General features: G+C 35.4%; 1 protein-coding gene across 1 annotated transcript; it reads left to right on the top strand.

The window, feature by feature from the left end:
• Window positions 1–5: 5 nt before the first annotated feature.
• On the top strand, window positions 6–25,087 carry LOC107196167 (E3 ubiquitin-protein ligase ZFP91-like; the record flags this gene model as incomplete). The annotated part of the gene is made up of 3 exons (XM_015594770.1): window positions 6–208; window positions 4,726–4,754; window positions 24,741–25,087. Coding segments are annotated over 3 exons (564 nt in total), but the record flags the coding sequence as incomplete, so codon positions are not given.
• Between the last annotated feature and the right edge of the window lie 94 nt (window positions 25,088–25,181).

Here is a 25,181-nt window from a genome sequence, read left to right as displayed (position 1 = left end):
TGTTGAGGGGAGGTCGGGACCGGGGCCGGGCCGCTGCGGCGGCGGCGGCCGCTGCCGCTGCTGCCGCTGTGTCCCGCCGGAGGAAGGCCGAATATCCCCGCCGGCGGAGGAGCAGTCCCAGCGCCAGGCCTCCGGACGCCCCAGGGCAGCAGTCCCAGGCCGCGAAGCCCCCGTCTCCAGCTCAGGGCAAGAAGAGTCCGCGACTCCTGTGAGTAACGCAGTCTTCCAGGCGGTGGGAAAGACCCCCTTCGCTCCGCACGCAACCCTCTCGGCTCCCGTAGCGCCCACTCCACGTGACATCCTTCCTGCTCTGCCCCCTGCCGGCTCGCACGCCAGATGTCACACCGCTTTCCTGGTAGCTCTCTTATCACTCCTTCCTGGCCCTATCCCAGTGTCCTCTGTCGAGCCACTTCCCCACTCCGTGAAATCGTTCTTTGTAGGATAGGTCTCTTCTGCTCCCTAGTGAGTCACCCCTTCCCTGCAGCCGCAGGCTTATCTCGCACTCTGGCATCTGCACTCCCTTTGTCAGCCTATCCCTTTCCCTCTTACGGCGGCACTCCGGTATTACATCACATCCCTATTAAGAAATCAACAGCGCGATCTTAGCCTTCAAAAGTGTGTCCCCCCTCCCCCCTCAATTAGTTCAAGAGCCAGTTGTACCAGTATCTTTATGTAGCTTTTCCCACTCCACTGAATTTTCACATCATTCGTTTTAGAAATTTAGTGCTTACCAGTGGGGTAAAAACTTGGCCCTGCCAATTTTGTTAAGTGTAGTCTTTTATATAACAAGCTTAGATTAAGGATATTCGCTCATTTTTTTGTTTTTGCCAAGTCGCGTATGTTTTTTTGTTTGTTTTGGCATACGTCTTAATGAAAGAACTTCATCCTTAAAAATTAGACTTACCTGAAAAGAATTCCTGTATTTCCTAGAGATAATAGAGGAACCAGGAACATAACTAAACTGTTTATTAAAATAATGTTCTTATGTTGAAAACGCTGAAGCTCGTATATTTGTAAATTCTAGAAATTAATCACATTCACCATTGAATTCATTACTGAAAATATCGTTACTGAAAATATCTTTTATCTTTCAAATGAAAAAAATTAGTGAAAGCAGGGTCAGAGTTTTAAGTACTTGCCCCTCCCCAATAGTGTGGCAAAACTTGGCTTACACCAGATCTGGTATATTTAAATTTTGAAACATGTTTGTTCCAAAATTAAGAGTTAAATTCTCATTAGCTTTATTCGAATATAAATTCCTTGGACAAATTTCTTATTAAACAGCTGGTACCTCAGTTTCCTTATCTATAGGACGTAATGTTAATCCCTATGTAATTAGTTTGAGAATTAGATTCAGCATGTGAAACACTTAACACACAAAGTCCGGTACAGAGTGAATGTTTATTTAAAGCTATTGTTTTGAGTGGTGGTGGCATGATAGAGATTTAAGTGGCAATATTGGTGTGTTTTCATATAAATTCTGCAAAATTTGATTTTTTTTCTCGTTTTTCTTGTTATACATAGGAATGTTAATATATTTTTTAAATTCCTTTCCATTCTCACCTACCCATTCGAAAGTTAAATTTACCTTGACACATTTCCCTACTGCCATTTCAACAGTTTTACTTATAGAAATGATCTCTTAAGATAATTATAGCTAGAGTAGTACTTTTACCTACTGTCATGGTTTATTTTTTCCCTAACTCTTGGCCAAAAAGTACTAAATGACTTTTTGTTTCCACAATATAAATGTTTTAACAGTCAAACTTGGATAAAGATGACTTAATTAAATCCCTTCACTTTTTTCTCCACAGTATTCTGTGGGAAGGAATAGTCTTAGTGTCCCTCCCTCATCCAGTATCATAAAAGATATTAGTGTTCTTTTACTTCCTTTTAGCCTCAGAACTATCTCTTGATTATGTGTACTAAATTATGGAATTCTGATTGGATTTTTGAAATAAGTTCTCATCATAATTTTTTGTTACACATTTTCGATTTACTGCTGTGGAAATCAAAGGAATCCTAAAGCATTTCAGCTTGGTAAACCTTGATTTAGCAGTAATTGGGCCTGGTACTGTGCTGAGCTAAGGTTCATAAAGATAAATGAGACATGGATCTCATTTTCAAGGACCTTGCACTATAAGGGGAAAGTGTATTGATCATTGGAGGTTTTATCAGACCTGGTTGACAGATTTTCAGAGTGGTAAAAATAAAGTTTAAAACTAAGTAGGAAGTTTAATCTTTTAAGACATTTCAAGAGGTTTTGTGATCAGTTTACTGAACCCTGGTCAAATGTCTTCTGACCTTGATTCAAGTCTGTTTTCCAGATAACATCATGACAATTTAAAAAAGGGAAGTAAGAGGTTTAATCTCTATTAATAACTTGTTCTATTCAGGTTATTTTTCCATATCCCAACATTGACCCCTAAAAATTCCCAGTAATCAGCTGTTTAACCTACAGTTGTTTCTCTTAATGAAGAGACAGCAAAGTGTACAGTAGTTTAAAGGTATATAAAATAGAGGTTTGGTTTGATTGAAACTTCTTTTCCTATTAGAAGGCAAAATAATAACAGTAGAAAAACCATTGGACTTTACGCAGAAAGTTTCAGGTCCCAGCTTTCTAATACTAAGTGACTTTTGGCAAGTCACTTAACCTCTTTAAATCTGCTTCATCTATAACTGATAATTAATGATTTGTGAAATGAGCTTTATAGTTGAATGATAATCAGGTTACAGTTTTTCTAAACTTTCTTAAGCTTATAACAGCTTACATTTGCATTGGAATGTTCAGATGTTAATGAGAAGAGTAGGAAATCTGAAGGGAAATAAAATTTTTTTTATTGAATGTACTCAAGAGAAAGGCATAAAGTTAAACGATAGAATCATTATAAATAAAAACTTAAAGGCTAATAATAAGTTCTTATATTTCAAATACAGATGTTTACATTTTTTTAAAAATTCCATAAATTTTTTTTTTACTCATGAAATAAAACATCCATTGTTTCCATATTGTTTACTAATATAGAAACAGTCTAATTGTTAAATTAGGTTAAAATGCAAAAAAGCTTTTCATTCTACCATATGACAGTAAGTCTCGTTTATCAGAATTTAAAACAGCCAATAAATACTTTTTAAACTTCTATTTTAGCTGTTGGTTAATCCTACCAACTAAAACTGAGTATTCTTAAATGTACTCCTTTAGGTTCAGATAGGTTACAAATAAAGAAAATATTGTTCTATTTTCTGGTATATGTAATTTCATTTTGGTTTATTTTCTTGCTAAATGGTAGTAAACCTTTGGGTGACACTTTTCTTGGTATTTACTTTTGTAAGGAAAAGATGAGGATCGTGGATAGTAAGAATGAAGAGGCAATAATATTTTGAACTGAAAAAACTTATGGCTCTTTGGAGAAGGCTTCAGTTGTACAAAACTAAGATCCCAAGTTTACCTTCTTTTGTGATCAGTATAATAGAAACATCGAACCATTCCCAAGGTTTTCAGAAAGTTTATTTTTCAAATTTTAGCAATTATTTTTGTACTTCTTATTTAGAATTAGGATGATTAACAGTTATCTTTTGCTAATCGTTATTGGGACATTGGTAATATAATTTAAAATAAAGTTATAATGCCAAGCTATTTTTAAAAATATAGAATGAGAAAATAAAAGCTATTCTTTTTAAAGAGAACAGAATTTGCATTATGTTATGGCTTCTGTGTTCACTTGGATATTCTTTTGTAACATAAGAGTCTTCATTTGTATTAGGTTTACTTTCAAAAAAAGAAAACTTTGTACTGCTGAGAGATACTGTATGACATCTTTATGGTAAAGATCCAAGGCATGTTGATGTTTGAATTTGGGTAATGGGTGTAAGGGGAGGGGGGCTGGTTCATTATACTGTACTCAACGATTATGTATGATAGGAATTTTCCCAAATTAACATGGGAGTAACATTTTTTTAAATTAGTAGTTTATAACAAATTAAACTCCTTACTGTTGCTATCTAATTTGTAAAGTGCAAGTTGTATTTATTTCTGAGATCTAATCTTGTTGCCTTTTTAGAAATAGATTTTGATTTGAGTTTAACAAATATCGTTATGGTTTTCTTTTAGGTTCATTAAATTTTTATTATGAAAATTTTCAGATATAAAATAGATACAATAGTATAATGAAACCCCCAGTGTTTATCAGGTAGATTTAACAATTATTGAGATTTTTGCCATACTTGCTACCTCTGTCCCTTTTCCCCTTCTTTTTCTTTTGGCCAGAAGTATTTTAGAGAAAATTTCAAACATTATTTTATTCCACCCCTAGTTACTGCATTTGTGTAAAATAAGGACATTTTATTATATAACCACTTAATATAACAAAATCAGTATTTTTTTGGTGTTAATTTTTTTTTACGTAGAAACAACTGTGGAATGATACTCTAGCTGTATGCTTAGATATGATAGCTACATGTGGCTACTTAAACTTACAAATTAATCAAAATTTAAAATTTAGTTCCTCAATTACACTAGCTATTTCAAGTACTAGGTAGCCACGTTGCAACTATCATATTGGACACTTCAGATACAGAATACTTTCATCACTGCAGAAAGTTGTATTGGGCAACACTGCACTAGATGCTTTCTTTGTCACTCTTTAGATGAACCTGAGAGATAAATAATTGCGTCTTACAGTGTGTAAAATTGTTCATTTAATATTTGATTCTCATTTCTTTCAGATGTGTAGAAAAAGTAACAACTGACAAAGGTAAGACTTGGTTATTCTTACCTCTCATTTACATTACACTGATTATAATCCGATAGAAAATAGAATGAGCTTCAGTCTGATTATTCATATTGTCCCATTTAAAAGTGACTTTTATTTAGTAAAGAATTATTGGAAAAGATATAACTTGTTTAGATAAAACCTGTTTAGATAACAAAAGGTTTAGGCAAGCAGAATTTTTTGGCATTATTTAGAAATCTAATGGGAAAGCAGATTATTCGATGTCAGTTTATTGAAGTTTTTAAGCTGCTGTTTTTTTTGTTTTTTGTTTTTTGTTTTTTTGAAGTAACAAGGAGAAAGGGATGATACACAGTGTACAAAGTAAAGTATAGACAAAATTTAGATACTGGTAGAGACTCAAATTATAAATGTAGTTTGAAGAATGGAAAGAAAAGCATTCTAAGATTGCATCCCGGTGAATAATTAAATGGGATCATTAGGTCGTTTCTCTTTAAAGAGTTTTAGCAAACCAGATATGTTAATTGAATGTAGTCTTCTGTTTATCTGAATTATAAAGGGAAGCTAATGTTTGCTTTTTCTTTTAAAGCACTTTTTAAAAGAGACTTTATTTTGGCTTTGCAGATTGGGTTATCGAAACTGACCCTATCATGTGGGGCCAGTTGCTCATTCACATCATTATTTGTTCTAGTTATTGACTGTTCCCTGATGCTAAGTTTAACTGTATAGCATCCTTCTTAAAACTGGAACAAATATACTTTCAAGCATATTTCATTTATTGTGTCTGATATTGGCCCAGTCCTGATAGAAGTGTACTTAATAACTAAGGGGTGCCACTTAATTTATATGTTTATGTTCCCTCTCTCCCCTCCCCTCCTATATACATATAATATATATAATATAATATGGAAAGCTTTATGTGACTATTTTGTCTAGCAATTTTTGGTTTTGTTGCTGATGTTACTTGGAAAATAGGGTATGTCTGCCAGGAATGGAGGGGATTGTGTTCCTTATTTAGAGACCATTTTGGAAATTTTATGATGTGGGGAAAATGTAGAGGCAGGTGATAATCGAATACCAGAGCAGTTCTTATTCAAAAAAAAAAAAAAACCCAGTCTGCTATTAATCAGAGCTAAAATTATTTTGTGTGTCTAAAAAGTATGTCTCAAATTATTTTGGGCTGCTTTGAGGAGAACTTGCAGATGTGGTTAAAATTTTGAACCCCTGTTGAGAAATAAACTTATGTCTTAAATCAGAAATTGGCAACTATGTCTTTAACAGTATTTGTACATCTATGGAGAGGCTAAAGCTGCATTGTGGGCATTTCAGTCTCAAAATCAATCCCATTCTAATCCAGCATTTAAATGCTCTGGATCTAAAGTTAGAACTCAGGATTTGAGTTCAAGTTCTGTCTTCTATTGCAAATAATTTCAATACTTGGCATCCATTGAGCACTCCATAAAAGGTAGCCGTTAAGTTTGTAAAATTTTGAAGAAATAGTCTCCAACTCCCATCTCCATTCATTAGTTTACCTGTTACAGTAGCTTCAACTCCGTGAACAGTACACAAAAATTGCTTCTTACATACATTTATACAGCTGGATCAGTGAATAAAGAAATAATGGGTGTAGTAGTCACTTTTTTCCTGTGCTGTTTAATATTTAGAATTTACTTCAATTCTTTCCCTTTTTCTTGTATTTAACTTCTCAAAAAGTAGAATATTACTTCAGACTAGTTTTCGTGTTCAGTCTGCTGAATTTTAAGTGAAGTAACTCATACTCATTCCAAAGGTTGAGGTTTTTTCAAAACTTTGAACAGGTTGTGATATTTTCTAGAGATATGACTATCTCTGTATTACTAATATTAAAAAGATGTTTTCAGCATTTTTAGTCTTTACTCCAAACAACTTGAAATTATATGCTTTCCTTCAGTTAAGGGTAAGAACGTTTGACATGATGGAACAAATAACTAATATTGCACACACAAAAAAGCAAGTTGCTGTTTTTAAATTATTAAATTGAAAAGTGCCATGTTTCTTTTTCAAACTGAAATAATAGTAAAGAAGCATATTAGTATTGATCCCTGTTCCCAATACATTTATTTAACCCTGATTGGGTATATATAAAACAGATGGAAACTGGCTTTGCAAAAATAGTGTTTATTCATTTAGTAAGTAGTTATTGAGCATCTACCAGATGTCCAGCACCATTGTAGGTACTGGGTTGTGCTGGTAATCAAATAAGTGCAATGAAGAAATTAAAACAGTGTAATGTGTGATGAAGTTCAGGGTGGAGAGGCTAAGTTTCCATGAGATGGCATGGTGACATTTGAGCTCACACCTAAATATGCAGATAGATATCTGGATGAAGAGCATTCCACACAGAAGCAGCAAAAAGGAGAAAGCTGAAAACATGAAAGTTTAGTTTGCTCTATGCCAGGGGATTATCATCATCATTGTGGAACTTTCAAGAGTGTTAGCAGAAATTTCGAGAGATGGAGCCTGGCTAGTTTCTTTTTAACTTGGCTGTGTTTTCATTCTGTTCTGTGTTTTGAACCAGTGTTATCTTTACAATAATGAAATAAACAGATGGTTTGCCTAAGTAGTTTATCAATAATACCATTGTTATTTTATGCACTAATTTTAATTTCTTACACTTTCAGACCTTCAACTAAAACTGCCTAAGATGAAACATAATAAAAAAGGAGACAGTACTCTCCTAATGTTTACTAAAGTGTGTCGCAAGTGTTTCATAAAATAATAAATATTCCAGAGTCGAATAAATATAGGCAGTGCTTGAATCATCAATGTTAGATAGGTTATTTATTGCAGGACTTCTCAGAGACTTTGATTTTGAGGAATATGCAATGTAAATACCAAAGTATGCAACAGTTATCTAACTTAACTAAGAGGGCTCCTCCCCCGCTTACACCTGTGTGTGTGTGTGTGTGTGTGTGTGCGCGCGCGCGTGTGTGTGTCTGTGTCTGTGTCTGTGTCTGTGTCTGTGTGGACTATCTCAGAAAAATTAGGGTTTATGGAAAACCATACTTTGGAATACTGGGTGCTTGAAAATTTGATCATATTATATGTTGGGTCTCACCCATTCAAAATCATTTTACTATTTTCAGTTATTCTTCTTGTTATGCAGTAGTAATGTTTGGAAGAGATTGCTTAGATTGTCGTCAGATGAGTTCATGACAGATCTGGGAATTTACTTAGATTGTTTAGGCTTTTAACTATATTTCTTATCCAGTTTATAATCAGCATAATATCTGGAATTACTAAAATATTAGGTTGATTTTTTTTGTTGTTCTGGATCACAGTTTTTGTTTTTACTGATTTAATCTAATTTATAGATTATGGCAGCTCCTTTTTAAAAAATTAGAATTTATTTTTAACAATTTTTATGGTTTTAATCTCATCAGAGTATTTTTTTCCCTGTGTTGGAATACCTTTGGTTATTTCTTATCCTCTCATTTCTACTATTCTTAAACAATACAGTTCGCCCTTGAGCAACATGGGTTTGAACTGTGCAGGTCCACTTATAAGTGGATTTTTTTCAATAAGTGCAGTACTCTAAATATATTTTCTTTTCCTTATGATTTTCTTAAAATCATTTTCTTTAGCTTTTTGTAAGAATACAATTTATAATACATATAACATGCAAATATGTGTTAATTGACTGTTTGTGTTATCATTAAGTCTTTGGTCAACAGTCGTCTATAATAAAGTTTTGAGGGAGTCAAAAGTTCTATGTGGAGTTTTGAGTTTTGAGTACGCAGGGGTTTAGCACCCCTGACGCCTGCATTGTCAAGGGTCAGCTGTATTTATCTTATTCTTAAATATGTAGAACAGGCATTCCCACTTTTTTTTCCGCACTACAATGAGAAAAGTCTAACTTTTTCATTTTTGCCATTTGAGTTTCCGGGCAAAGAATGATGTGAGAAGTTATTTAGGACACTGTTTTCATAACTTCCTTGAAAGACGTTGAATCTTTGCTGATAACCTGGATTCCCTTGTTAAAATAAAATGCTATAGGTTTTGAGTAGAAGAGAGCTCTGGAAGGAAAATCACTAGGTTAAAAAAGAGGCACATATAATTTCAGTCTTAATCCTTAGGTATGTTGTCGGTTTTAGGTGAAATAATTCTCCTTCACAAATTAAATGATAACTCTTCTAAAGTTGACTTAAATATAAGTTTTTTCGAAAAACTTGCTTTCCCTGACTTCTCTTAATACTGCTGAGATTGGCTAACATTTCAATATGGACTTTACTAATTATTTATGAAAGATAAAGTAGAGCTAATTATAGAAATACACCGAGTAGTCTGATCAGGTTTCAGAAACTCAGGTTTCTGAATATTATAATAATGCTTATGTCTCAGATGGCTGACAGTACATTAGATAAGCATTTTATTCTCTTTCCTTAAGGTTGCAGGAACCATATTATTTCTCTCAGTGTGAGAATGATCTCTTCCTTTCTTGGGAATGATCTCTTCCTTTCTTTTAATCATGTTTCTAGTTCAGACATCCAGAAGTACAGACATATATCATTTATGATGTATGTTGATTGTGACAGGCTTAGAAAGCCTTCATTATCAGCTAATTTCAGTTATGGGACATTTTATGAATCAGGTAAATGAGTCTGTCTCTTACATGCAAAAACTTTATAACATTTTGCTGATTATGATATAAGAACCGTCTCTGTCAGTTATAAGTTTATTCTGTTATGTATAGTAATTATTTTATATTGAAATCCCTTCCCCTACCAGAACCACTTGAGAGTTGCAGCAGAATGCCCTGGTAGAAGAAAATTGAAGCAGAAGAAACATAAGGTCCTGAATGGGAAAACCTATATTCAGCTGATAAGAATCCAAAACCCCTAAGAGACAGCCATCTCTACTTCAGGGCAGAACATTATCCTCACACTGAGATGATCCTGAGTGGACCAGAACCTCTGACAAAAAGGAATTAGCTCTGATTTAATTCTCCCTGACCTTTTAAGTCCAAGAAGTTTCACGCTTTTCTGAATTAAAACTAGCCAGATTGATCTAACTGCGTCCAGGCAAAGACCCCTTAAGCTTCAGTGCAGTTAATTACCTTAGAGGTACCTGTGGTTTAGTCTTATGTCTACTTACCTCATTAAACTGGCTTGCTGCTTTGATTCTAGTTCAACATCTAACTTGTATCCTCACTTCTTAGTGTTTCTGTTTGTAATTTTGCCTCTCTGAGAATTTCTAAACTGTTTTCTTTTACTGTGACTCCCCTTAAACTCTTGTATCAGTTATCTTTTGCTGTATAACAAACCATCTGAAAATGTAGTGGTTTAAAATACAGTGATCTGTTATTTTTCCAGTTGGGCTGTTTCCTTTCCTCAGTGGTCTTTCAATCCAGAGGTTTTCATGTCATGAAGGTCTCAGGACAGTGTTCCAAAGGCTGAAGGCAAAGGCTACAAGGCATCTCAAACCCCCTACCACATGATATAAGATCAATGTAAAATCAATTACATTTCTATATTAGCAACAAAAAATTGAAATTACTAAATTAAAAATAATACCATTAAATAGTATCAAAATATATGAACTACTTAGGGATGAATCTGACAAATATGTGAAAGACTTATACACTGAAAAGTATAAAACATTGCTGAGTGAAATTAAAGACCTAAGCAAACAAATCCATGTACTTTGTTCATGGATTTGAAGACTTGGTATTGTCAAGTAGAAGTAGTATGGAGGAAACTGGACAGATGCATGAAAAAGAATGAAACGACCATTCTCTTATACCATATACAAAAATAAATTCAAAATGGGTTAAAAACTTTAAGGCCTGAAACCATAATACTCATAGAATAAAACATAGAAGATAAACTGACAGTCCGAGTAATATCTTTCTGGATACGTTCCCTCAAGCAAGGAAAATAAAAGCAAAAATAAACAAATGGGACTACATCAAACCAAAAAGCTTTTTACACAGCAAAGGAAACCAACAAGACAAACCTACTGAATGGGAGAATATATTTGCAAATGCTATATCTGCTAAGGGGCCGATACCCCCAAAATATAAGAAACTCATACAACTCAGTAACAAAAAAGTAATACAGTTGAAAAATGAGCAGAGGGCATGAAAAGACATTTATTCAAAGAAGACATATGGATAGCCAACAGACATGAAAAGATGCCCAACATCACTAATCAGGGAAATGCAAATCAAAATCATGATGAGATACTACCTCACACAGGTCAGAATGGCCATTATCAAAAAGTCTACAAATATGTGTTGGCAAGGATGTGGAGAAAAGGCAACCCTTGTGCACTATTGATGGTACTGCAAATTGGTTCAGCCCCTGTGAAAAATGGAGATCCCTCAAAATAGATAATACCGTAAGATCCAGCAATTCCCATTCCGAGTATTAATCCAAAGAAAATGAAAACACTAATTAGAAAAGAAATGTATGCACCCTATGTTCATAATAGCCAAGATATGAAAGCAGCCTAGGTGTCCACTAATAAATGGATAAAGAAGATATATATATATAATGGACTATTGCTCAGCAATAAAAATGAAATCTTGCCATTGCCAACAACATGTATGGATCTAGAGGGTATTATGCTAAGTGAAATAAGGCAGAGAAAGACAATACCATGTGATTTTACTTACATGTGGAATCTAAACAAAACAGACTTACAGAAACAAGACCAAAGGGATGGTTGCTAGAGGGGAGGGGGGATGGAGGGATGGATGAAAAGGGGAAGGAGAGTATAGTCAATATTGTGATAAGTTTACGTGGTGACATGATTACTAGAATTAGTGGAGTGAGCATATTGTAAGGTATAAAAATGTCGAATCACTATGTTGTACACCTGAAACTAGTAGTACTAATATAAGGTTGTATATCAACTGTACTTTAAAAAGAGAAAAAATGTCGTTTCTCCCATGTTGATCTATAAATGTAATGTAATCCAACTCAAAATCCTAGCAGTGTGTGTGTGTGTGTGTGTGTGTGTGTGTGTGTGTGTGTGTGTAGAGTTGAGCTTGAAAACTTGAAAAGGTCTTGGGGACTCTTCGGCGTATACAAATTATATTTGGAAAACCATTAGCTTAAACTATTTGGGAATCCCACTATATTTCTAAGAGTGGGATTGCTTCTTTAAGTAAAGGAAGAGTTAAATAGATATTTGTGGGCATGGCTGCTACATATGTATATTACATTAATTTAACCAAACGTGATTGAAGGACAGTTGATAGTTCTGAGTATTTTTTCTGGGATTACAGGTGACTTAAAAAACTCTTAAGGTATAAATATACAAAAGTGCACTTAATCATAAATGTACAGCTTCTCGAATGTTCACATGGCAAGCCCAGTCATTTAACCATCAAGAAACAGAACATGACCACTTCCAAGTGTAAACATTTTGACTTTGAACAACACAAAATTAGTTCTGCTAGTTTTTAAATTTTGTGCAAATGAAATAATACAGTATGTACCCTTTCATACAGAGTTCCTTTGCTCACCGTTGTGTGACATTTCCTCTATGTTGCATTTGTTATAGATTGTTTACTTACATTGTATGTTGTTCCATTGTGGGACTATATCACAGTTTATCCATTTTACTGTTGATGGGCATTTGGGTAACTTTTAGTTATTGGCCTTTACGAATAGTGCTGCAGTGCGTGTTTTATTAGAACTTTATGAGTCATAATTTATATGACAAAATTCGCCTAGTTCAAGTATACAATTCTGTATGTAGATTTGCCTTTTCTGGACATTTTATAAATAGATTTGTACATACAATATGTGTTTTTTGTTTCTGTGCCTCTGTTTTTACTTAGCATAATATTTTTGAGATTAATCCACATTGCAGCATGTATCGATATTTTTATTCCTGTGTATGGAAATACACCATTTGATTTATTATTCATTACCTGATCTACTTTTTGGTACTATGAATAATAATGTTTTGAATATTCATTGGCAGGTCTTTAAGTGAACAAATGTTTTTATTTCTTTCAAGTATGGGATTTTTTAGGAATGGGATTGCTGGATTGTATGGTAAATATATGTTTAACTTTAAGAAACTGACATATGTTTTTCCTTAGTGGCTATGACACTTGTTCTCATCATCAGTAGATGATGGTTTCTGTCTCTTCACCACCTTACCAATGTTTGCTATTGCCATTCCACTGTTCTATCAAGCCAACTGCTTCAGGATGGTATGAAACACAGTAAAACTAGTGAATTCCATGAGCACAGGCCCATTGCTACATTTCATTTGCTATGAACTGAGTTCCTTGATAGGAAGAAATGCCATGTAAAATACCATTACTGGATAAGATGTTCTGCAAGTCCATGAATGGTAGTTTTGGCAGATGCATTGTGTGCAAGGGAGGCAAATCCATATCCAGAGTAAGTGTCTATTCCAGTAAAAACAAAACACTGCCATTTCTGTTATGGAAGTGGTCTGGTGTAGTGGCTATCTACCACCAGGTAGCTAGCTGATCACCCTGGGGAGTGTGGCCATTTCAGGGACTCTGTTGGTCTCTGCCTCTAGCCGATTTAGGCACTCAGATTGACCTTGGTGTGAGACTCTGGGTTTAGTTTCATCAGTCTCTGCTCTGCAGCTACAGAGGATAAGGGTTTCTTTCAGGGAAGGCATAAAACGTTTCAGATTATTTATGTGGTGCTTGAGCTGGGAATTTGAATACCTGAGCACATCCTTATCTTTCCCCACTTTATCCAGTGCAATTTAAGAGCAACCAGCCATCTCATACTTATTTGAAATGTTCTAAGGTATCAAATACATGATCACCAGAACTTGGTCTTTTAGAAGTATTCGATTAGGGGTATCCACTGGTGATATCTTGCTTATTTCTGTTGCCACGTCATGCTATGGATTTCTGGTGCTCACGTTAGAGTCTTTGGTGCCTTTAAATCAAATCAGATTAGAGAGCCAATTTCAGAAACCCCGGAACCAATTCAGAAAACTCATCCTTAAGATTCTCTTCCTCTGGAATCACTATCAGTAGCAGAGTCTGCATAAGTCAGGGTTCCTCAAAGAAATCAATCCAATGGGATACGTTTATATAGGGATTTATTTTAAGGAATTAGCTCATATGATTGTGGAGCTCGTCAAGTTCAAAATCCACAGGGCAAACCAGATTGGAAATTCAGGTAAGAGGTGTTGCTGTCTTGAGTCTAAAATCCACAGTACTGGGAACTTGGGGTTTCTGTGTTGCTTTCTTGAGGACAAATTTCTGTTCCATGAACTCTGCTTTTGGACCCATCTATGTATTGGAGGATAATTTACTCAGTCTACTTAACAAATATTAATCACATCTAAAAAATATATTCACAGCAACACCTAGACTGGTGTTTGATTAAACAGCTGGATACCATAGCCTAGCCAGCTCGACACAAAATTAACTATCACACCTCATGTCCCTAATTTGTGGCAGATTTTATATTCTATGTTAACTATGTCACTTTTGCTTTCTTCAGCCTTTAAGTTTCTCTTTTATCCCATTTCTTAACCCTTTCTGTTTTTCTTCCTTAGAGATTTTCTCAGCTTAACTTCACACCTTTTCAACGTTTTAATTTTTGCTATTTAAATTTCCAAGAGCTTTTTTTTTTTTTTCCCCGAGTGAACTTTGTTAAATGGTGTACTGTTCTTTATCTAATGACATACTTACTTTCCATTCTAGGATATATGCATATGTGTACACATTTCTTCTGTTCCCTGAATTGCCCATTTCTCTCAAGTTGTTTTTCTCATTTGTTTATTTAGCCTCTCATTAAAGATTTTCTTTGTTTCAGGTGTTCCCTAACTTTTTTTTATTTTTAAAGTATTAAAATGCCAATAGGAAGGTCTGTGTATGCACAGATGTTTTATTCAACAGACATCTCAGACATGTCCAAAATGGAATACATATTCTCTCTGTCTCAAAACAAAGCAACAGAAAAACACCTGATCAAAACACCTGATCTTTTTCTGTGAATGCTACCACCATCCATCTAATTGTTGAGGTCATAAATCTAGAAACTAAGTCCATGGCACCTTTCTATTTTTTACTAAATCATTCTTTAGTTCTGTCTGGTCTGTTTCAGGTATTTTGCATATTTCCAGTTCTTTGCATCTACAATGCTATTCTTTATCAAGCTATTATTCGTTGCCTCGTCTGTTGCAGTAGACTTAGCTGGTCTCCTTGAATCTACCCACCTAAGTCATTCTCTCGCCTGCAACCAGAATGAACATTAAAATGGGAAATCTGATCATGCCTTCCTACTTAAACTCTTGCCCTGGTTTCTGTGGCTACCTTTTTTATTACGAATTTTCTGGCAGCCTCAGTGACATAAATGATGACAGTTTCTGTCATGTTCTCTCTGTTCCAGTCATACTGGTCTTACTCCATTTCCCATCTCATGACATTTACATGCACTCTTCCACCTTATTTCCCCTCCTCTCTATCACCTAGCTAGTAGTGCCCACTCATTCTTTGGAGTTCACCTTGCTTTATTCAAACTGAAATGTTAAATTTTGAGCTAATTGTTAGCTATAGAGACCATTAAGTTAATGAACACTGGTTTTCAGAGCTGCAGTTTCAAAGAGAAAGCATCCTTTTACTTTCTCAAACTTTTGTCTAAGCTGTCTTTTAATGTTTTGAAGAGAGAGAATTTATTCACCTAACGCCTATCCTTTGAAAATAAGTGACACTGAGTTGTGATTCTAATTTTTATCTGTAGAAATTTTGTAAATGTTCATATCTCTCATCCTTCCTCTCTCAAGGCTCCAGTGGGTGGTGTCTGCTGGAAATTAAATAAAAACAGATGTAGTGAACAGTGAAGGAAATGATTAGAACAAGAAAGGAAAATCTAAATATTAACACATATACACACAGTCTTGTTGATTTAAAAATGAGTAAACCAGATTGAAATGTACAAATCATTTAATTTCTTAATTGAAGTTTGAAGCGCTCTCAGCTTTTTTACTGTCTTTTAATCATTAAAAAAAATCCTCCAGTTCTCTGTTTTGAAGCAAAATACTACATGCAATTTTAGACTTTCACTTATGGAATCATTCTTATAGTCTTTTAGGTCACTGTATTACATAAATAGGGCCCTCTCTTGGCTCTTGAACCTAAGGCTAGGTGGTAATGAGTCCAATCTGCAGGAAGCCCTTGGACTTGTGCTTTCCTTATTCCCTTTTATGTGGTTAGGCATGGTACAGAGGAAGAATATAGACTCTGGACTTAGACCTGGGTTCAAATGCTAGCTCTACAACTTAATACGTGAGTCTGGGGAACGTCAGTTACTACTTGTTTTCCTCATCTATAAAGACAATAACATGATGGTTATGAGAACTAAATTTTAAAAGATGAAAAAAACCCACTGTACTGCCAAGTGCTTAACCAGTGTTTAAGGTTTACTAGTTTCTCAGAGGAAATGTAAGTATTTAAAGAAATGAGAAGACCTTTGCTCTAGCTTTTTCCCAGCCTATCAACCAGCCACTCCCTGTTTCATCCAACGGTCAATGTTAGCTTTGTAATCCTGAACAAGTCATTTAATTTGTCTAAGCTCGAGATAGAAAAATGGGGTACCCTGAAAGAGGGCCAGGTCATGTTAGGATGACCCTTCTATCTTGAAGTATTTTATGCTCAGGTGGCTCTCGGAATTTGGTGAGTTAGGTGGTTTTGAAAGAATTATCTGTTGCTGTAGGATTGAGATAAATCCTACATTTCACCTTTTGCTACCTAGAAAAATTAGGAGAAACATTCCTGCCAGTAGCACTAGTACCTTCGCATCTCAGTTCACACTATCAACCACTCTTTCTTTGTCCCTTCTTCCTCTTTCAAAGATATGGTTGTGCTCGCTGTGGCTTTCCTCTGTTCTTACATATCAAGAGTCTCCTCCGATCAATTGCTTTTGTGAGAAACAGCTAGAAATTGCCTTGCAAGTGCCACACAAAAAATGTGTTCTTTTCTATCTGATCAGGATTGCTTATGCTAATGTGTGAATTACCCTTTTGTAGTTAATGTCTTTGGAAGCCTGACAGTATTTTTTTTTTCATATACATATATATGCATACATATATAGAGAGGGGGATGTAAAATTAATGAACAAAAATTAAAAGCTTAAAATTCAGTGACATTTAATACATTTACAATGTCGTGCATCCCTTACCTCTGCCTGCTTCCAGACATTTTCATCCTAAACAAGTTAGACCCCTTAACTGATTAAAAGCAATCATTCCCTGTTTGCCCCTCTCCCCAGCCTCTAACAAAACATTAATCTGCTTTTACTTTAATTACCTTAAAATATTAAACTTAACTGTTCTGAATATTTTATATAAATGGAATCAATACAATATATGACTTTCAAGTCTTCTGTTGTTTAGCATAATTTCAATATTTGTAGCATGTATTAGTACTTCATTTCTTTTTATGAATAATACTCCAGTATCTGGATAATGCTACATTTTGTTTATCCAGTAGTTGATGGACATCTGAGTTTCCACATTTTGGCTGTTGTGAGTTGTATTGCTGTGAACATTACAAGTATTTGTTTGGATACTTGTTGCCAATTTGGGGAGTATATACCTAGGAGAAGAATTGCTGAGTCTGGTAATTCTATGTGTTTTTGAGGAACTGCTGTTTTCCACAGTGACTACCATTTTACATTCCCACCAGCAATGTACAGAAATTCCAATTTCTCCACCTCCTCCAACTCTTGTTATTACTTTTTTAAATTATTATGTAGCCATTTTAGTGAGTTTGAAGTGGTAATCTCATTGTGGTTTTGATTTGCATTTCAATAATGACGTATATTGAGCATCTTTTTGTGTACTTTTGGCCATTGTGTACTTTCAGAGAGATGTGTATTTTAAGTCCTTTACCCATTTTTTAATTGGGTGGTTTGACTTTTTGTTGTTGAATTGAGAGTTTTTAATATATTCTTGATATTAGACTCTTATTGGATATGTGACCTGCAGATATTTTCCCCCATTCTGTAGGTTTTCTTCACTTCTAAGAGTTTTTTAGTGTTAGCTCTTAAATGTAGGTCTTTGCTCCATTTTGAGTTATTTTTTGTGTATGATACAAAGTAAGGGTCCAACTTCATTCTTTGCATGTGGATATCCAGTTGTCTCAGAACGATTTATTGAAAAGACTATTCTTTCCCCATTTATGGTCTTAGCAGCCTTGTTGAAAATTATTTGACCATAGATACATGAGTTTATATCTGGATGCTCAGTTCAGTTCCATTGGTCTATATGTCTGTCCTTCTGTCAGTACCACACTGTAGTACTAATAATTAGTTACTGTAGTTTTGACGTGAGTTTTGAGTTTGAGAAGAACAAAGTGAGTCCTCCAACTTTGTTCTTCTTTTTCAAGGTTGTTTCTTTCTAATCTGGGTCCCTTGCATTTTCATATGAATTTTAGGATTAAGTTGTCAATTTCTGCTGAAAAGGAATCTGGGATTTTTGGTAGAGATTATATTCAACCTACCATTTTAGCAATATTTAAGTATTTTATTCTGTTGAATTGTAAATGCAATCCTTTTCTTCCTTTTTTGGATCGCGCATCACCAGTATATGGAAATACAACTAATTTTTGTTGAGTTAGTATTATACAGCTTTGCTAAATTTGTGTTTCCTTTAATAGTGTTTTTGTGGATTCTTTAGAATTTCCTTTAGAAATAAGATCATTTTCAAATAGAGATAGTTTTACTTTGCAATTTGGGTGCCTTTTTTCCCCTTGCTTAATTGTTCTGGCTAAAACTTCCAGGACGGTCTTAAATAGAAATGGAGAAAGAGGCCATCCTTGTCTTCTTCCTGATCCTAGGGAGAGAGCTTTCAGTCTTTTGCCACTGAGTATATTAGCTCTAGGGTTTTGTTAAATGCCCTGTCAGGTTGAGGAAGGTCCATTCTGTTCCTAGTTTGTTGTGTATTCTTACCATGAAAATTTGTAATTTTGTCAAATGCTTTTACTGCATCAATTGAGACGATCATGTGGACTTTTTTCTTCAATCTGTTCACATATGTTATATTCATGAGTTGATTTTTGTATGTTGTACAACCCTCAAAATCCTGGGATGCATCCCACTTGGTCATAGTGTGTTAACATGCTACATAGTCTTAATTTGCTGCTGGATTCAGCTTGAAAAGGATTAATGTTGATTCTTTCTTTAAATATTTAGTGGAATTCATCAGTGAAACCATCTGCTCCTGGACTTTTTTTCCATTGGGATGTTTTTGATCAATAAGTCAGCATCTTCACTTGTTATAAGTATGTACAGATTTTCTCTTTCTGGAGTTAGTATGTATGTGTCTGGGAATTTGTTTATTTTATGTAGTTTATTTAACTTGTTGGCATACAGTTTTTCATTGTTTTCTCTTACAATCAATCTTTTTTATTTCTGTAGTTAGTGATAATGTCCTCACTTTTATTTAAAGTGTTATTAATTGGAGTCTTCTCTTTTTTTCCCTTAGTCTAGTTAAAGGTTTGTCAATTTCATTGATCTTTTCAAAGAACCGGCTTTTGATTCCATTGATTTTTCTCTATTGGTTTTCTGTTTTCTTATTTATCTCTGTTCTACCTTTGTTTCCTTTGTTGTAGCTTTGGGTTTGGTTTGCTGCTTTTATTCCCCCCAACCCCCTTTTTTTTAAGGTATAAATTAGGTTATTGATTAGAAATGTGCTTTTTTTTCTATTTAATGTAGGCATTTATGTATATAAATTTTCCTCTAAGCAATGCTTTCACTGCATCCCATAAGTTATGGTACGTTGCATTTTTATTTTAGTGCATTTTTAAGTATTTTCTAATTTACCTTGTGATTTCTTTAACCCATTGGTTGTTTAAGAGTGTGGTGTTTATTTTCCACATGCTCAGGAATTTTCTAGTTTTTCCTTTGATACCAATTTTTAGTTTCATTCCATTGTGATCAGAGAACATTCTTTATATGATATCAGTCTTTTAAAATTGGAGACCCGTTTTGTAGCCTTACATAGGTTCTACCTTAGAGAATCTTCTGTGTGTGTGTGTGTGTATTCTGCTGTTTTTGTGTATATGTCTGGCCTAATTTTTTTGTAGTTTTGCTAAAGTCCTCTATTTCCTAATTGAACTTCTGACTAGTTATTCTATCCATTAAAGTTGTATTGAAGCATCCAACTTCCTTCAGTACTGCCTCTTTTCTCCCGTCAGTTGTCATGTATTAAGTATCTTATATCTTGATTGATTGACCCTTATTATCAGTATTCAGTGTCTGTTATATATCAGTCTTTGACTTGAGCTCTGTATCGTCTGATAGCAATAGAGCTATTTACAATGATTGAATTGATTCCCCCAGAAAAGGTATTGAGTACCTGCGACTATGACATTATTTGGAAGTATGATCTTTGCAGACAAGCAGGTCTTTGTGGTGATTTCTTATGGCCACCCTAGGAAACTAACGCAGAAGTGGAGTGTTGCTGCAGCAGAATACCTAAAAATGTGGAAATGGTTTCGGTTAATGGCCAGTGGCTGGGAGAATTCTGAGGCACTTAATCAAAAAAGAGCTACCTAGATTGCCTCAAGGCTGGCAGAAATATGGGAATTCAAGATGACCAGGGGAGGCCTTAGAAGGAAGCGATGAACATGTTACTGGACAGCAGAGGAAAAGTGATCCTTGTTACACAGTGGCAGAGAACTTGTCTGAATTGTGCCTGTTGGGTGAAAAGTGGAACATCTAAGTGATTAACTTGTATATATACTGAGAAGATTTCCAAGAAAGTGTGGGAAGTGCAGCCTGGTTTCTACTTGCTGCTTATACTAAAATGTGAGAGGAAAGAGAAATCGAGGAATGAACTGTTAAGCAAAAAGGAACCAGCACTTGCTATCTTTCTGTCTTGTGTGCCCATTAATATAGATTTTTAATTATTGTTTTATACGTTTGTCTTTTAAGTCATGTAGGAGAAAAAGTTAAAAAACCAAAAATACAATAATACTATTTTATATTTACTTACGTTATTACCTTTATACCTGTTTTCATTTCCTCGTATGGCTTTGAGTTACTGTCTAGAGTCCTTTCATTTCAGCCTTTCAGACTCTATAGCCTGCCTGCCTGCCTGCCTGCCTGCCTGCCTGCCTGTCTTCCTTCCTTCCTGCCTTCCTGCCTTCCTGCCTTCCTGCCTTCCTGCCTTCCTGCCTGCCTGCCTGCCTGCCTGCCTGCCTGCCTGCCTTCCTGCCTTCCTTTTCATTTAAAAAAGTTAGACATTTATACAGTCCATGAAGCTATCCCCCCAATGACTCTAGCACCCATCTGGCATTACACACAGCCATTGCAATAATGTTGACTCTGTGCCCTGTGCTATGCTCTAAATCCCTATGACTGTTTTTTAACTATTAATTTGTGCTGCTGCTTCCTTTCACCTTTTCCCTATAGCATTTCTTGTACGGCAGGAGCAACGAACAGCTTTTGTTTATCTAGGAATGTTTTAATTTCTCCATTTTTAAAGGTAGTCCCTCTGCTTTCTGGTCTCCATGGTTTCTGATGGGAAACAGGCTATTACTCTTACTGAGCATCCTTTATACCTGATAAGTCACTTCCTTGCTGTTTTCAAGGTTCTCTCTTTTAGTTTTTGACAGTTTGATTATAATGCATCTTGTCGTGGAGCTCTGAGTTTATCCTTTTTGGAGTTCGTTGAGCATCTTATTTGTGTAAATTCATGTCTTTTAATTTGGGGACGTTTTTGGCCTTTATTTCTCCAAGTATTTTTTCTGCTCCATTTTCTGTGCTCCCTTTGGGACTCTCATGTGTATGTTGGTATGCATACTGGTCCCACAGGTATCTCAGGCTCTGTTTATTTTTCTTCATTCCTTTTTCTGTCTGTTCTCCAGACTAGAGACTCTCAGTTAACCCATCTTATAGTTGGCTGATTCATCTCCTGTCTCACATCTGCTGTTGGGTGAAACCCTCCACTGAATTTTCATTTTAGTTATATTTTTCAGCTCCAGAATTTGGTTCCTTTTTTACAATTACTATTTCTGTTGACTTTCTCTATTTGTTGTAGTACCCTTCTCCTGGTTTCCTTTAATTCTTTGTCAGTGGTTTTCTATAGCTCTTTGAGCATATTTTTTTTAAAAGACCATATTCTTTGTCTTGCGTGGTCTCTAAAAGCTGTTTCCTTTAGCTTGTTGTGTTCAACAAGTAAATTGACAGATTTTTTTTAAATGTCTTGCTTAACTTTTTCTTGATTCAGTGTTTACTTGATTGCTGTAAACCTTTCTGAAAGATTTTCCAGAGTTTTTACAAAATTGATTCTGGCAGAGAGGGAAGGAGGGAAGGAAAGTAGAAGAAAGAGCTGAGGGGGGGAGGGCGGGGTGGGTAGAGAGGGGCAGGAGAGAGAGAAGGGGAGAGAGAGAGAGAGAGAGCACACGCGCGCTATTGAAGGACATTTTTGCTGATATCACTCTGACAATTTTTTAAGGCGAGTTTTGGGGGATGGATGTGGTCTTCAATAAGACACGTTATTATGCTTTATTTCTAACGATAAGCAATTCTCATCAGGTTGCTATCATTTGTCTAGTGGCTACGATCCACAGTATGAGAAGGGGTGGGCTCACAGTTCTTTCGTTATGAAGAAGAAGAGCTCTTTATGGGGTGCAGGAAGATTATAGAGTGTGTTTAAAGTCCAAACTGGCGTAGTTGGTTTGAATAAATTTTCCTTCCATTATTTAATGTTATAATACTTTATGGAAGGTATTGACTGACTCCCTTTGAAGAAATTCTTTTAAAAGCAGTCATGACCTATATGTAAAAGTCCTTGATTACTGGTCATAAGACAGGATTTTTAGATCTAAGTCTGCTTAGCTAGTTTTGTGATCTTGACCAGGTTATCTTCTTTGGTCTTCCAGTTACTTTATGATGAGTAAAACTTACTGGATTGTAGTTAGACTAGAGCGATTTTAAGATGTTTTCAACTGTAGCCCTTTCTTATTTTATTTTGATACTTAAAGTAGATCACGGGGAGGGTAGGAAACGGAACAGAGTAGAAAGGAAAACTGAACAGAAATGCACATCTGATTTAATAATTATGGCAGGTTCTTAAGTTCCCACTGCTGGTCGTCTCTACATTTCAAACTAATTTTATTCTGTTGCCTGAATATATTCTCATAAAACCTTTAAACAGTATAGTTAAAGCTGAAGTAGACCCTAGTCACCACCTTGTTCCACAGTGGAGGAAGCTGTATTTTACAGATCTTTTTACACATACATACACAATGTCTGTATATATTTTTTCATTTAACAATGTTTTTGCCAACAATTCATGTCATTTTTTATAGATCCTCTATGTAACATTTCATCTTGGTAATATGGTTTATTTCAACACTTCCTTGTTGGTGGAAGGTTAGGTTATTTTCATTCTTTATCTGTTATAAACATGCTCAGTGAACCACTGTGTGCTAGTTTGTTTTCCTAGGGTCAAAGCTTCAAGATGGAATTGATGGGTGTATTTTTGGACCTTCCCCGAAGATGACTAGTGTTTATCAATTTCTTGCATTATCTTTCCAGAACTATTATTATTTCTATAAGAAGCATAAAACATATATAATATTTGAGTATTACATGAATATTGGATTTTTGCTCAATTAAGTGTCATGGACTTGATTTCCATGCTGTTGCCCATTGACTAGATGTATCAAAATTCTTATAACCAGTCACCTCCTGATATGTAGTTTTCTACTCTTTTACTACTAAAAACAATGCTGTAATGACTATATGTGTCATTTTATAAGTGATTGTGGTTTTGTAGGATAAATTCCTAGTAGCAGAAATAAATATGAAGAGATGTGTGCATTTATAATTCTGGAAGATATTGCCAAATTGTCCTCCGTAGAGGTTTTGGCAGTGCACGTGCCCTGGTCTGTGTTGGACGCCTGTTGTCCTGCAGCCTGGCCTGTGTGCTGTGCTGTCAAGCATTTGGATTATTGCCTATATGATAGGGGAACAATGGTGTCACACTATCATTTTCATTTAAATTTCTATTATTATGGGTGGATTGAGCTTTTTTGTTGTTGTTTGCATGTTTGAAAGCCATATTGTTTACCGAGTTATCATTTTTCGATTGGGCTGTTAGACTTTGCCTATAACGGAATTCGCGATGCAGAAAATTTTTTATGTAGTCAGCTATATCAGTCCTATGACGTGAAATTTTCTGCTATTCTTAAGAAGGCCTTTACCATTCTGAGGTTATTAAAAGACTGTTCTATCATCGAAATAGCCTAACTTTAAATATACTAACTCATGTAGAGACAAGTAATAAGCTACTCTAGGTTTGAAAGCCAATTTCTAAACGTTTTTGTTATCTATTGCACAGAAGAGGGTGACCCTACCTTATCTAATTCTCCCTTAAAAGCCTGGGGACATACAGGGTAACAGTAGCAGATGGTGTGTGTGCCTGTGTGCGGTGTCTTATAGAACAACTGGAACAGAACGGCACCAGGGCTGGCCTTGGTCGAGTTTTGCCCTGTAGGTTAATTTAAACTCGTGCCATGATTTCTCAGTGAAACTGCGAGGGTCAAGGGGAGGCGTTCATGGTACGGAGTCCCTCTTCAGCAACTCCTTGACAGTGTCAGTGGTTAGAACATCCAGACCTGTGATTCTTTTCAAGTGAGTCATCTTTCTGGGATCACTCACTTTAGTTTCTTTTGTCTTAGATCTAAATGTTAGATTTCCATTAATTGAATATACTTTGATATATTTTACATGCTCCTCTTAGCCATTCACTTTTTAGTAGATAAAGCAGTATAAAATTAACTACTTTACAAGATGAAGTTTTTTCTTTAGAGAGATGACAGTAAGGATATGTTTTATTTGATTTTTCTTCCATTTTGTGTTTTCTGTTATTTCATTTAAAAATCTAAGGGTTTTTCCCCTGAAAAAAAATCCATCTTTTCATTGAGTACATGTATAATATTAGGTATACAGAGATGGTTATTGCTTAACTGTAAACTTAACAAGAATGGTATATGTTTTCATCTAGATCCCAAGGAAGAGAAAGAGGAAGAAGACGATTCTGCCCTCCCTCAGGAAGTTTCCATTGCTGCAGCAAGGCCCAGCCGGGGCTGGCGCAGTAGCAGCAGGACGTCTGTCTCTCGGCATCGCGACACAGAGACCACCCGAAGCTCTAGGTCCAAGACTGGTTCGTTGCAGCTCATCTGCAAGTCGGAACCAAATACAGATCCGCTTGATTATGGTACAGTGCAAGTAGAGTGTGATTATTTTAAGAGCCAGGGGCCTGTTGATTTTACACGTACTGCCGAACATTTTCCAAAACAGCTTGACTTTCAGGGACGGGCAGGTGTGGTGGTCTAGGAACGGGTTCCTTTTTGACAATTTGCAGATGTTCTCCTTTTGTGTGATTACCTCAGATAGTAATTTGCTTCGAGTCTCTCAGTTACAGGGAGAAAATATACCTACATAA

The sequence above is a fragment of the Pteropus alecto genome, unplaced genomic scaffold, assembly GCF_000325575.1.
Source record: "Pteropus alecto unplaced genomic scaffold, ASM32557v1 scaffold668, whole genome shotgun sequence".
Taxonomy (NCBI): Eukaryota; Metazoa; Chordata; class Mammalia; order Chiroptera; family Pteropodidae; genus Pteropus; species Pteropus alecto.
The sequence above is the reverse complement of the archived record's forward strand: the minus strand, read 5'-3'. Positions and strand labels throughout refer to the sequence as shown.